Below are 13764 nucleotides of genomic sequence, written 5' to 3' on the forward strand. Positions count from 1 at the left end.
CTCCCCCTTCCATCACTCTCTGGCTCTAGGACAACCACAGCTGGTTTGTGAGGATTTATCTCTGCCACGAGCTATAACACTGCCTAAAATCCTCTGGGTGGAAATAATTCTCTCTAAAGAGAAAACGACCCTGTGGCAGCACGGCCAAGTGCAGGGTTTCAGCAGACACATCCCACGCCCCTCAGAGCACTCCTGCTGAACTTCGGATTTTCTTGCCAGGCCAGCCCTTCATCCCCCTCCACTCCCAGCCCTGGCGAAGGCAGCAGACCAGCCTGCTTAGCATGCATCTGTCATTGCTGGGAGCAATCACTGCTGCTAAGGAGCCGAGCCCGGCGGCTGCGAGCATCTCGGTCCAGCGTCCCCCCCATCCTGGCTCGTCATATGATTTCTCCTAAGGGACAGCTGCTGAGCGGGACTGTGTCTCCAAGCTGATCCTTTGCTGATAAGCCAGCTGCCAAGCCTCCACTGCTGAGACAAAAGAGTTTTTCTCTTCCCAGCAGGGTTTTTCTGCTGTGAATGTCAGAGAAAGAGGTAAAAGTGAGCTGCCTGGCACTCCTCGTGGGCGAGAGGCTTTGGGGGCTCCTTCTCCCCCGCTGTGCTGGCAGATCATGGAGCTTTTCAGGCTGAGCCTGGGCTGCATTTGCCTCCTTCCTTGGCTTGAGGGTAAGTTTCCTCCTTTGGGGTAGCTGTAAAGTGGGAAGAGAACTGCCTCCCGGGTTTTAACCTGCTTTCCTGCTGAAGTGCTGCTTGGGCTGCTCAAGAACCCACCAGCTGTAAAACAAGTGCCAACAGGCACATTTCAGGGCAGCATTTAAAACTGGATTAAACACAGGGGTACAGAAGAGTGAGGGACAGGCTGGCAAGGTGCTAGGATGGTTGGGCCAGGGACACCGTGGCACCGTGGCATCATGCCGGAAGCTTTTATAAAGTGCTTTTAAGCTGCTAAGAGTAGTGGGTGAATAAAGTGCCCAGGGAGGGAGGTAGGCACTAAGTGACCTCCTAAGCACTAATGTTCCTCCCGGTCCCAGCTGCTCTTACCCAGAAGTGAGTGAGCTCAGAGCATGGTAGCAGCATGGGGGAGGGAAGTGCAGAAGTATTAGTCCTGCTCCTGTGGTGATCGGCTGGGAGCGGGAGGTGCTGGGAAGCTGCAGAGTCTGCACTGCTCACCTCCATGGAGGAAATTTGGTAGCAGCTCACACTGACATTTAGCTGCTTTCTGAGCTTGCTCCAATCCTATATCCTGCCCATGCACAGTGGTATTTTGAATCCAAGCAGCCCTGGTTTTGACATGCATGGATAGATGCAAAAAGCAGAAATCCCTGCTGAGCATGATCCCAGAGATCCAGAGCAGTGCTATCCAGGAACAGTTTCCCAGGAGTAGTGCTACCCACAGTCTCACCAATCCCATTGTGGGCATCAGGAATAACCTATTTTCTTTAAAAAAGGGAAAAGTCCCTGAGCTAATAAGCCTTTTTATTTTGTTGCTATGACTAAGATGTCAGGTGGAAAGCTATTCATTGAAATAAATCCCTGAAGTTCTTCAAGGCTCATTCAGTCCTTGAAGCTGCAAGGAGAACAGCCCTGCAGTTTTACAGGCAACATGCTCAGAGCTGTTCAAAATCCCTTGACCAGAGGACTACCAACTGTTCAGGCTGCCCAGCTGGGATGTTTATTCCTTAAAGACAAACCTCATACTTGTACCTCTGACCAGCTACTTTCCATTCCTTGCTGCACAACTGAGTGTTCCCCAGGATGCTTTGAGAAGTTACCCCTCAATTTGTTCTGCAGCTGGGTAACAGGGGAGGTTTGTGTTCCTATGGGTTTGACTTCTGCTCCATCTGCTGCTGATTTCTGCACATCAAAAGTTGTCAATTAAAGTGAACTGAATCTCTCACTTTGTAAAGCCCTAGGCTGAGGGTATGTCCCTGTAATGGTAAGGGGTGATGATGCATATGCATCTTTTAAAAGTTAGAGGAGATTTGGTTAGGACCTGGAGATGACACCATGATGGCAAGCAAAGAGAGCAGAACAGCCTTCAGGCTGTTGCTCTTCCTCTGCCTCTAAGGTAGCATCTTGTCTGGTGTTAGAATAAAGAGATTTTTTACTGCTGCCATACAAAGGAACCCTCATGGTTGTGTTTTATTAGTGAAGTATGGAGGATCACAGGGCATTTCTCTTCCTTTCTAGTGTAATGCTTTTGGTGCAAACATGATCAGCCACTGCATTTCAGCCAGACTAGTAATAAAACAATAAAACCACCACTGTTTCACAGAAAGGAATTCATCTTCCCAATGACTAGAAATGTCCAAAGAAGCTCCAATAACAGAGCACAAACATGTTCATGCTTGGGGCTGATCTCCCCCTGCCACAGCTTTTCCCCATCCCCTCCTGCCTGGGGCTGCTGAGTTTTAAGGCTGCTGGCAGGACAGAGATGCTTGCTCTCCACAGACCTCTAAGGGATTGGTTTCCTGCTGAAAACTGGAAATCCTGGAATTTCCTAAGTTCTGACAGCTGTTTCTTTGGAAAGCAAAGAGGAGGCAAAAATTAGATGTCAGAAAAAAATCCTTCACAGAAAGGTGACTGGGCAATGGAATGGGCTGCCCAGGAAGGTGATGGAGTCACCATCCTTGGATGTGCATAAAAAAAGACTGGATGTGGCACTCAATGTCATGGTTTAGTTGATGTGGAGATGTTAGGTCATAGGTTGGACTTGATGATCTCAAAGGTCTTTTCCAACCTAGTTCATTCTGCGATTCTGTGAAAAGTTTTCTTAAAAAGCCAAATGTAATGATGACCCTGTGTGGTGCAATGGGCAAGGGGAAGTCAGGTACCAGCTGCATCTGTGCCTACACACACAGAAGGAAAACTGCTGAAATAAAACTGCATTTAACATTGACTCTGGACCCCCATGCACTGGGTGTGAGGCTGTGGTGGCTGTGCTTAGCATCTTGGCCTGATCCCATATCTTGGGAGCCTTCTCCCCTGCAAGCCCATGGTAGTGCTGGCTACTCCCTGATGCCTGACACCCTGACCTCAAAAGGCAGCCCTAAGCATTTTGCACTGAAGAGGCAGAAAGGCCAAGCTTGTATGAAACTTCTACTCCCCCATTTACTTTTCCAGCCTCCAACTATTTTTCACTTGGGGGATTTCCTGGCTATGATGCATTTAACTCTTCAGTAGCTACTAGATCTTCTCGCTTGGCTTGTGCAGATTCTCTCCAGCAGTAACACACAATGCCTGGGTGCAGAATCACTTCCTGCATGCTGTGACCCTTCCCTTGCACCCCTTGTCCCATCCAGGATCAGTCCTTGACCAGTCAGCCCCCCCTCCTTCCTCTTCAGTCCACTCTGGATTTTGTAGACACGCATCATATCCCCACCCCAGGGACTGGTTTTCTCCATTTGCATCAGTTTTGTGGTGACTTCACCAACCTCCCCACTTCCCATAATTTATAGATTGTTTTTCCATGTCAAAACCTTCCTTCTTTTCTTATGGCTGCTTTGCTCCCTTGGAGGTCTTCCCTGAGCTACTTGGTCAAGAGTGGACCTTGCAGTTATGTGGAAATATATGAAGCCCGGCAGGTCAACCAAAAGCAAGACATGCTTAAGAAAGCAGCAGTGGTTGGAAAAAAATACAGACCAAGCCACCCCAAACAATTTGCAAATATCTTTGAGTGAGACATTGCAGGCAATGCTTAGAAACAGCAGAAACTTTCCCAGTAACACTGGGATTACTGGTAACCAAGGCTTTCTTAGTGGCATTACCTTAATTAGGAATGTTGCATGGATTTTGCCCCTAATCCTACATGGAACAGCATGTCCCAAGGGTGGCCATGCTGCAGAGAAGCAGGGGCCTGTATTTGCTTCCTTTTCTATCTTGCAACCAGACAGAGTGTCAGTATCATAGGACAAATGAGCTGGCATCAAAAACCTTGCTAGAAATTGTTTATTTTGTTCCTAAAAATACGAAGAGGCCAAAGTGTTCAAGTATGAACAGCCCAAAGCAGGCATCTACTTGGGCTATGTGGGTAAGGCTGGCATTTTCCAGAGATGCTGAGTCCCATCCTCAGGGAGTACACTGGATGCTCTGGTTGCTCAAGGTTAACATTCTTAAAATGTTCAAGTTATGGCTTTACTTGTCGGACCACTGGGCAGTGGGACTTGTGATGTCATTTTGTCTCCTGAGTAAAGATTTTTGGTGCCTGATGTGTTTCTCAAAGTAAACATCTTCCAGGTTTAGTTCTAATCCTTCTAGTTGAGTTTAGGTCAACCCTCTGTGACTGTGTGGGGCACATGCAATGGCTGCTGGCAGTCACCTGTAACTGCAATATTTGCTGCTACTGTGCAGGTAACAAACACAGTGATTGTTTAGAGGGGAACATAAAACATCAGGGACTCTACAGAGAGCAAAACACGTATCTCCTGCTGGGTCAAACAGCAGCACTCTTCAAAATGTAATGAAAATACCCAAAACTTTCAAATGGAGAACCATTGACAAGAAAGGAAAAAAAAAACAACAAACAAACCAGCAAAGCTTGTGGAATGCTCAATAATAAAACCTGTAAAAAAATACGAGAAAAAGATGTGGATGAGCAGCCTAGAGAGACAATACAAAAACTGCCAGCAGAAATTTTCAAACATTATTTGAAGCAGGACCTTGGTGGGGGTCAGGAGGTCAATAAATAACTGGCACAAATGCAAGAAGGGCAACCAAAAGTAGGGCAGTGTAGAAGGGCTGAATGGAATACTGGCTCTAGTGCTCATTTCAGACATGGTCAGGGAGGTTGTGGCAATCACTCTTTGCAGTTTGAAGAGTGTTATCAAACAGAATTGGCAACAGAGGAACTTTTAGGAGGAAAAAAATAAAAAGAGGATAAATAATCTATTGGCAAAGGACCAGCCCAAATGTCTTTTGAGTTACAGGAGTTACAGGAAACTAAAGATGACATTTTAAAAATTTCTAAGGAGTGTATTAAATTCTTATTTAAAGCAATCTCAATGCCAAAGGGCTGCATTACAGCAGTAATGCCCCTCTTAAGAGAGATTCTTGCACAGCCTAGGGAAACAGGTCCCTAAGCTCCACTTCAGCATCAGACAAGTCAGTGGAAGCAAAGAACGGTATTTACAGACAGATAAACATGAGAAAAGTCAATGCAGCTTTTGTAATGGGAATGTCTGACCTCCATGATGGTATCAGTAAGAACACAAATGTGCTGAGCTGATGAGAGTCTTGTGCCAGTGCTTGCAAAAGGCTTTTGATAAGAATCTTCCACCAAGTCCCTTCAGAAACTCTGTTCTCATGGAGTAGGAGAGAGACCTAGCCCACAGGCTGGAACGAAGAGGTGGAAAAAGCTGACAGTGATTGCAGCAGTGATAGTATCTGAAGGTGCTCAGAAAAATCAGAAGGGATGAATAATGAAGTAATTTAACTTGCTGATGCTACAAAGTAATTAAGAATAATCAAAACTTAACTTGACTGTGTGAAGCTGCAGAAGGAGCTCCTGATACTGATGGAGCTACAAAATCATATTTTTCTTTGAACTTCAGAGTTGAAAAATATAACCATTGGGCAAAACCCTTTTACCTATAAATGATAATTTGGTAATAAGCAATACTCTCTGAGTTATCTCATGCAGAGCACTGGAATAGCTGCCCAGAGAGGTTGTGGAATCTCCCTCTCTGGAGACATTCAAACCCCACATAGGTGTGTTCCTGTGTCACCTGCTCCAGGTGACCCTGTGCTGGCTGAGTGATTGGATTGTATGATCTCTAGTGGTTGCTTCCAATCCCAACAAATCCATGATTCTGTGATTTTTGGAAGGAGGCACTGGTATACTGTTGTCTTGAGTGAGCTCTTTACTTGTCTGATTCCTACCCTCTTCCTCTATGTTAATGTCCCAGTGCTGCAGACAGGATCCTGAGCTCAGCAGATGTTTTATCTGATCAAACGCAGTTGTCATATTCCCCTGTTACATTGTAATACATGTCTCAAAATTATTTCTCTGGAAATGGGTTTCTCACAGTTAAGCTCAAGCAAAGAGGTGAGAATCCTGAATTCCACATCCTAGGGAAAAACGGCAAGGGTGGGGTGGGGCTGGGGGGATTTTATTAATCCATTTCAATTTTCTAAAGTTTGTGGGAAATTACATATGAGACATTTCTCCTGCCTTTAGAGGCTGGCAAAAACTAAAGTCCAAAGTGCATTATATATCTTACCGACACCCAGCCCTCAGTAAGGGTTAAAGAGAACAGGACTCACAAGATGCCCACAGATAGCCCAGAGATTTATTTTCCATTTAGGCACATCGGCTCAGCAGGAATTGTCTGGATTGGTGGCTTTCACAGGTCCAAGTTAGTCAATATCCTGGTGCAGACACATTGATCAGACAATCTCAGAGCTGGTGCAGAAGGACTGTGGTTTCTGGCTCCTCTCCTCAGACATTCAGGCTGAGCAGAAAGCCCTGAGCTGTTTCTGATTTAACAGCCCCAAGGCATTATTAATCTAGCAGAGCCCTAGAATTTCCTGAGAAAAAAACATCCTCTAAGCTATTGTTTATATCATTATATTATTGTGTACCAGCTTCTGTTTATACTGTCACTAATCTTTTCAGGTACTGAGCCAAATACTTGTATTGGCTCAGTATTGTTTTGGTGTTTTTTGTTGTTTGTTTTTTTTAATTTGGGAGGGGAAACTGCAGAAATAGTTAAGATAAAAATCAGTGTTCTTGCCTAACATCACTTTTCAGTGTCTTCTTACTCTACGCTCAGTACTATATACTGATGGGGCTTTTATAACTCTGTCTCCTGGGGAAAAGAGAGAAAAAACATAACTGCAAAAGCTGGGAGTTGCCATGTGCTGTTATTAAAAGATTTCTCAGAATGTTCAGATATTTGAAACTCCTATCTATCTATCTTAGGCATAAAATACACAGCAGAAAGTACGCCCACAACAGGGATGGATGGTTTTAGCACTTAACATTTTGCTCAGGATATTCACAGGCCACACCTGATGAAGTTATACTTAAAACAGCAGCAACCCTTCAGCTAATGTGATGATATCCATACTAAATCATCTGTGATGTTGGGACCTGTTGCTCTTAAAAGCAACAAGCAATTACAAAAATTGCTTCAAATGGTGTGTTGTGTGTTGTGGGACAGCTGCAACATCTTCCTCTTACAAAAAGATTTTTAAAAGTGGTACCTTTGTTCCCAGGGTGCACAGACCAATGTCAGGTGGGCTAAATCCAATATAATTTCAATACTTACATGAGCTGCCTCAGCCAAGTACTTACACACTTTTGGTGGGATATGATTGTATCCCTGCACTGCTTTAACCTCCAGAAGCCACTTAATAGAATAGCCCAAGGTGGCCTAGTTGGCCCTAGATGAGCAGCACGAGGGGCATTTCAACAGCTCCTTTATAAGAAAGATTTGACCAGGATAGGGACAAAATATCCCTCAATCCATCTAATTATTTTGGAGGGAGGCTGTTGAACTGGGATGGCTACCTAGTTAAAATAGCTGAAGTACTGAATTAAATATAAATATAAATATAAATATAAATACAAATACAAATATAAATATAAATATACACACATACATACATACATACATACATACATACATATATAGGCAGATATTTGATATAATCATGTTGGAAGAATGTTTTTCCTCATTAGTTACATAACTGCTATTTTCCTCTAGCATTGCTCACAGCTATTTGCATGCTCCTTTTTTTTCAAAGAAATGTCATTCCAGGAAATTAGGAAGCTGTGGGAACTGTTTATCCAGGCATGCCCATCCAGGAAAGGACTAGTGGGTTGCAACTTACTTCCCCCAGGGTATTTACAAAGAGATGTGTTTGCCTCAGACATGCACAGTACTAAACCGTGCTCTGTACTGCAGTAGCAGAGGGACAAGGCTTCCTCATAAGGAACACCCGTCTGGAAAAGTGCCTCCGTGCCTCCCACGAGACCAACAGCCTCAGCCTGGCCAGCTGCAAGGAGCACTCCCAGCAGCAGCGGTGGGGCTGGGACCCCGACACGGGCACCATCGTCAGCCTGCACACGAAGCGGTGCCTGGCGGCCCACAGGATGCGCGAGAACGCTCTGGTCAAGCTGGAGCCCTGTGGAGACTGGGAACGTCAGGCATGGTCCTGCAGCAAGAAGGGACACTTGGCTCTGCAGAGCTTGGGCTTCCACCTCAGCACCAAGGAGGGAGGCCACAAGGTCTTTGTCTCAAAGGAGAAGGACAAGTTCAGCAGGTGGAAGACACTGGCAGATGAAACCATCTGTGCTGCTGCCCGGACAGCAGCTCAGAGGTCCAGCAAACCAACACAAGCAGCTCTAAAAACACGTGTGTGGATCTATGAAAGTAAGATGAGGTAGATTTAGCGTTGGATAACATCTAACTTTCATGTCATTCAAGCCACCTAACATCAGGCTTGCACCCATTATTTTAACTCATGTTCACTTCGATCCCACCTGGAGAAATACCAAATGGCTCCAGCTAACCCCCCCCACCTGGTACCACTGGTTTCCAGCTGTTCAGTGTTTTTGAGACGCATGCAAAACCTTACATGATCAGGTCTCCAAAACACAGCTGCATTTCTGAGGACAGGCAAATATTTTGTGAAATATTTCTGAATTCGTGCCCACAGCTAAGAACAGTGGAAATTGCTTGAGCCACCCAAGCACAAAACACCCAAGGAAGACTCACAAAGTCAGACACTTTATACTTTGAAAGAGTTTTTGGTACTTTGGGATGTCTTTTTTGGTACGACAATGGGAGGCAGCTGAAAATCTCTTTTCAATTTATATGAATTATTGAGAAGCAGCTGTATCAGAAATTATTGCTTCCTTTTCTGAAATGAACATTCTCTTTTGTGAGAACCCAACAGTGAACCTTTCACAAGTAGTGGGAGGTAGCTTAAGTGTTGCCCTCCCTTTGCATTAAGAAATTCCAGATGATGACATCAAAAATTATTAAAAATTTGGTTTATATTAACCATTTATGGCCTTGGCCTTTGCTGAAGAGAATCCAAACTCTGTTTTCATGAATGTTCACTGGCCCTTGTCTAGACTGGACACAGAAAGGTCAAAACCCCTGGTCTTGTCACAGTTTTAGGAGTTTGACACAAAGCTACCGGACACCAGGCATGGTCATTTTACCAAGATGTGACTGCAATAATTTCTCACATGCCCAGTGAAGCTCACCGATACTTCATGGTCCAGTCTGTCTCCCACTTTCATTTAAGTCCTTTCTGCAAATAAAGGTGGTTTTTGGTACTTTTCTTGTAAAGTTGTGTGCAGAACTGAGACCTGAAAATCACATTCAATTCCTCCTCTCTTCCTCCCCTTCTCTCCTTTCTTCCACTCAGGAGACCCAAAAAGAGCTGGTGTTTATAATGGTTTTTATGTGTCTGGCTACTCTGTAGGTCATGAAGTTTCCAACATTCCTCAGGGAAAATTATTTCCCTGACAGGAGGCTATTCCTTACCTTAAGGTTGATGGACTCAATGAGATTTTGACCTCTGCAGAAATGAGTAAAGAAAAATGTTGTATCTGGTTGGCATAAGCAGATGGATTATAAGTATAACCTCTTGACACAGAGAGGCTGTATCTAATTTGGAGTAAAAAGAAATACATCAGCTGCTTTTGCTGTCATGTGCAGAGAAGGTGGCCTTTTTTCCCTCAAGGTTTTTAATTAGCCAACTAGAGGGTCAACATTATCACAATTGTTACAAGTGTTAGTGTTTGTTTAACATTAAGTTAAATATGGACCATACAAATTAGATACCATAATAGGCCAGTTAAATATAGGCTAAGAAATTCGTGGAACATTTAAGGTATGGGAAAAAGGCATGTGAAAAGAGCATTTTCATTCCCCAAGGCAGTGCTTCTGGCAGCCCAGAACTGCCTTGAAGCCAGCATCCCCAAATAAGGCTGTGAGGGTAAACATAGAGCAGCCTTTGAATCAGGCTGTGACGCTCTGTGTGTCTCATACAAACTCATAATTTTCCTATCAATCCCATGGTTGAGTTTACTGGAGGGAATCTCTGATTAGTCAGTAACAACATCAAAGTCCTATGTATTTGTTTAGTCATTTCTTATCTAACTTCCAGCTGATCATCAACAGATGACTTCTACTTCAGAGGGTTATCTGCTCGATAAATTACACCTGTATAGCTGTGGTATGGGTGCTCATGCCACAGGATGGGATGGGGTTTGGATAGGTAGCAGGGAGCCTGGAAATCATGGTTTTCTTGGTCTTGGCATGTGCATTATTGCAGAGGAGGGATGAATTGCTGACACCAAACTTCCCACAACCTTCCCTCTAGTAGCAGTTGCTTCTGCACACACCCTACTCTGTGGCAGAACTGAAAGGAAAACGAAGATATTGAGCCTTGAAAGAGGTATAGACTACTTACCACCCTTTGGATCCCATTTTTATATCTGCAGTGTTGTTAATAGCTGTGATTCTTCCACTTGCCTCTTTCTCACACATCATCCTTTAACAGCTGGTGTTGCACTCACACTTTTAAAACCAATGACCACATCTACCACCAGAAAACAAGCTATGCTTTGGTTTTTGATTCCATCTTGAGAGGTTCATTTCATCTTTAAAATCTGTGACAGCTGAAAACCCCTGATGCACAGGAAGACGTGATTGCTACTATAGCACATCCTACTCACCCTGCAGAGCAGAGAACCAAACCAACAGGGCTGGGTTCCCTTTTCTTGATGGGAAATGAGCATATCCAGATTCCTGTACAAAAAGTAAATTATAATCACACAGATCTTTGCTTTATTTTCTTCCAAGCTAAAACCATTGATTCACCAAAGACTGATGCTGTGGACAGAGAGTCTTCTGTGAGCTTGACTGATCCCGCTCTGGCTAACAAATTCAACAGCACAGTGTCTCCGGTAAAGACCAAACAGGCACAGCTCCCGGCAAATGAGGGTGAGCACTTTTCTGAATGCGTAAGTAAGAACAGCAGGAAGGAAAGTGTGGGCAGCATTTTAAGGTTACTCAGCTATATTCAGAGGTGGAAAAGTACCTAAGGATTTCTGAAGAACTTCCATGTGTAGCACTGAGTGCTTTCATCCAACATGCTGAGGAGGTTCCCTTGGCAAGCAGCTCAGTGATACAGGCTTAACCTGGAGGCATAGCCACCAACTGCTTTAGAAGCAACAACTATGTGTGGCTGGGGGACACCAAGTGACAATGAAGTTTCCTTTTCCTTTCTGGGCCCCATACAAAAGGGATTTGTGGTTACAGTGAAGACTCATGAGGAATCTGGACCCCTCATCCAACTGGAAGCTGCTAATTGGAGTATTTCTGCTTCTTCCACTAGATCCATCCCACAATCACTCCAAGAAGCATGGAAATAGGGGGAAAAACACTGGGGCCAGGCTTGCAGGTAGGTCCAAGGATCAGCCATAGAAGGAAGAGACCAGGTAGATGAAGGTTCATCAGTGCCCCTGCCCTTCCCTTTGTGACAGAAATACATTTCACTGGGGCACATCCACTGCTGAGGATGCTCAGTAGGGAATGAGGGCACAAAATTCCCTGCCAGAAAGACTCTTTTTAAAGACTAAACAAATCTCCACAGGTCTGTGACAAAAAAAAAAATGAGTAAAAACATGAAAATGCTTTGTCCCAGCTCACCAGGAGAATCAGACAGCTGCTAGCATTACGGCTTTCCTGCAGTCCTTCTTCTTTTGTATCAGAAAGATGCAGAATTGAGAAGCATGAGATACCATTGTCTTCAATCATTTTTCTTTCTATCAAGAAAGAAAAGCTTTTGTGGGCACTTTCAAGAGAAGGATTGCTGTGCAGTTTAAGAGCAGCTGTAAGATGTCGATCTTGTAGACAAAGGGCTTTTCCTGTTACCTGGCATTTTTCAGGGACATTACAGATGATTTTTTTGTGTTAATTGTGGCTATTGCATAAGAATAGGATATGTACAGAAAACACATGATGCTTTTTATGATATCCTTTCAGGCACGAACTGGAAGACAGCCATGCTGGTCCTCAGCCCCTTGGCATTCATACTGGGATTAATAATACTGACACTCAACGTTCACTACAACAAGTAAGTGAGAGTCAGGTTCACTGGCTTTGCCATGAACAGCATTTTTAAGAAAAACTCCAACATCTCCAAACAGAAGTCTTGGTCTTGGTACCCTTCCGCATTCCACACCTGATGTTGCTGGCTCTCAGCAGATGGGTCAGGTCACCAATGTGTCACCCTTGGTGATTTCTCCTCTCTGCCACCCAGTTTATCCATCCCACTCACTGACCCACCTAAATGCAGCCACTAGTGTTGGCTCCTCCTCTCCTACACATCTTGTGCCACCAGTGAAGGCATGGCATTACAGCTGCTAATGTGGAGAAGCAACCAAGTGACAGAGAGGTGCAGTAACTCTCTTCTCTCTTCTTGCAGGAAAAAGAAAATCCTCTCTGCTCTGAAGAGCTCTCCAGCCAACAGCAGCAGAGCTGATTTACGGGAGCCAACCCCCTTAAGAAGAGGCCCCCAGCCGTACCTTCCACCATCCCGCTCCCCTTCCCTGAGGCATGGAGAGATCCTCATCGAGTGGAAAGATGGGACTGTCACTCCTCTTTTTGATAACTTCAATTACCAAGTGGACTAGCTCCAAAATGACAGCGCTTTTGTTCCATCCTGTGTCACTGTTCCCACCAGGAAGAGTGCCACCACAGCTGATCTCCTCCCTACCCTTGCTGTTTTGACAGGAAGCACTGTTTGGGGTTTTTTTTAATAAACACTTGAGTACAATCTCCTTGCACAGCACAAGGTTGAAGCAAGCAGAGTAGATTGGTTTGTATAGGCAAATGCTGCTTAGCAATTCCAGAGCTGCTTTAACTCATAACAAACCCCAGGTTTCTGTAGATGAAGCTGGGACTTTTGCCAGCTGCAATTGCCCACTGAATCAAAATTAGAGTTACTGAGCATATGAAAAAATGAATCTTTGAAGACAAAACAAAAGGTAAAAATCAGAAGTTCTGATGATCTTTAAATTCTTTTTAAGATAAAACTAGCTGCCAACAGTAGGCCATCACTTATATTGTCAGTGTGAGAATGTAATTAATAAGCACTTCCTTCTATAAAATCCCTTTCAGGTATCTGCCAAAATATTCATCCCCACTGAGTTGTCAATTAAGTAACAGCAAGTCATTTTTCTAACTTCTAACTAACTAAAAGGTAGCACTCCACTGTCCTCTCTGCACCACTGCAAGAGCCCTGCTGAGAGAATATGTGTCCCTCAAAACGTTTCCATATTTAAACCTTATTATAACACACATTGTCTTTTATTATATAGACTGGCAAGTAATGTTGGTCATGCTTGTTGGGGATATTGCATACAGAGCCACTTTATATCAGCTTCAGTCTCTGATTTCCTATAATCATATGGAATAGTCAATAAATATATTGCTCCAGAGCAGTAATACAGGGTTTTTTTCCTTTAGACAGGAGTAAGACACTGTTTTCAACCTTTACACTTCTTGTTTGAGCATAATTACCTGTGACTGTCACACTCAATCCTGATCTTTTCTCAGTGAAATTTGCAATGACTTAGCTCTTTCCTAATATTCATGAACATATGCTTGCTTTCTCTCTGATTCTGAGATTTTGTAATCATGGTTATAAATCAAGAATTATGTGGCGAAAGAAACAATAACACCAGGAAATAACAAGTATGAGCTGTGTCAGTGTATTTGTTCAGTAGAGCAAGGGAAATCA

At 44.0% G+C, this 13764-nt stretch overlaps 1 protein-coding gene across 2 annotated transcripts; it reads left to right on the top strand.

The window, feature by feature from the left end:
* Positions 1 to 262: 262 nt before the first annotated feature.
* LOC106628565 (uncharacterized) lies at positions 263 to 13721 on the top strand. 2 transcript variants are annotated; one of them, XM_014259144.2, is made up of 6 exons: positions 263 to 663; positions 7905 to 8372; positions 10821 to 10961; positions 11356 to 11421; positions 12006 to 12096; positions 12448 to 13721. In XM_014259144.2, the coding sequence occupies exons 1-6, from the start codon at positions 609 to 611 to the stop codon at positions 12653 to 12655; spliced, it is 1029 nt and encodes a 342-aa protein (XP_014114619.1). In that variant the 5' UTR covers positions 263 to 608; the 3' UTR covers positions 12656 to 13721. The 2 variants fall into 2 exon arrangements, with proteins under 2 accessions (XP_014114619.1, XP_014114620.1); XM_014259145.2 differs by having other exon boundaries at positions 265 to 663; positions 7908 to 8372.
* The last annotated feature ends 43 nt before the right edge of the window (positions 13722 to 13764 follow it).

This window comes from Pseudopodoces humilis, chromosome 4, assembly GCF_049639895.1.
Source record: "Pseudopodoces humilis isolate 2021_Gansu_Grassland_sample_001 chromosome 4, ASM4963989v1, whole genome shotgun sequence".
Lineage (NCBI taxonomy): Eukaryota > Metazoa > Chordata > Aves > Passeriformes > Paridae > Pseudopodoces > Pseudopodoces humilis.

Bases quoted from the DNA above. Each gene is read 5' to 3' on its own strand.
- LOC106628565 (XM_014259144.2), top strand. From the start codon at position 609: ATGGAGCTTTTCAGGCTGAGCCTGGGCTGCATTTGCCTCCTTCCTTGG. The intron at 664-7,904 runs GTAAGTTTCCTC...TCTGTACTGCAG, and splicing joins CCTCCTTCCTTGGCTTGAGG to TAGCAGAGGGACAAGGCTTC. The intron at 12,097-12,447 runs GTAAGTGAGAGT...CTCTTCTTGCAG, and splicing joins CTCAACGTTCACTACAACAA to GAAAAAGAAAATCCTCTCTG.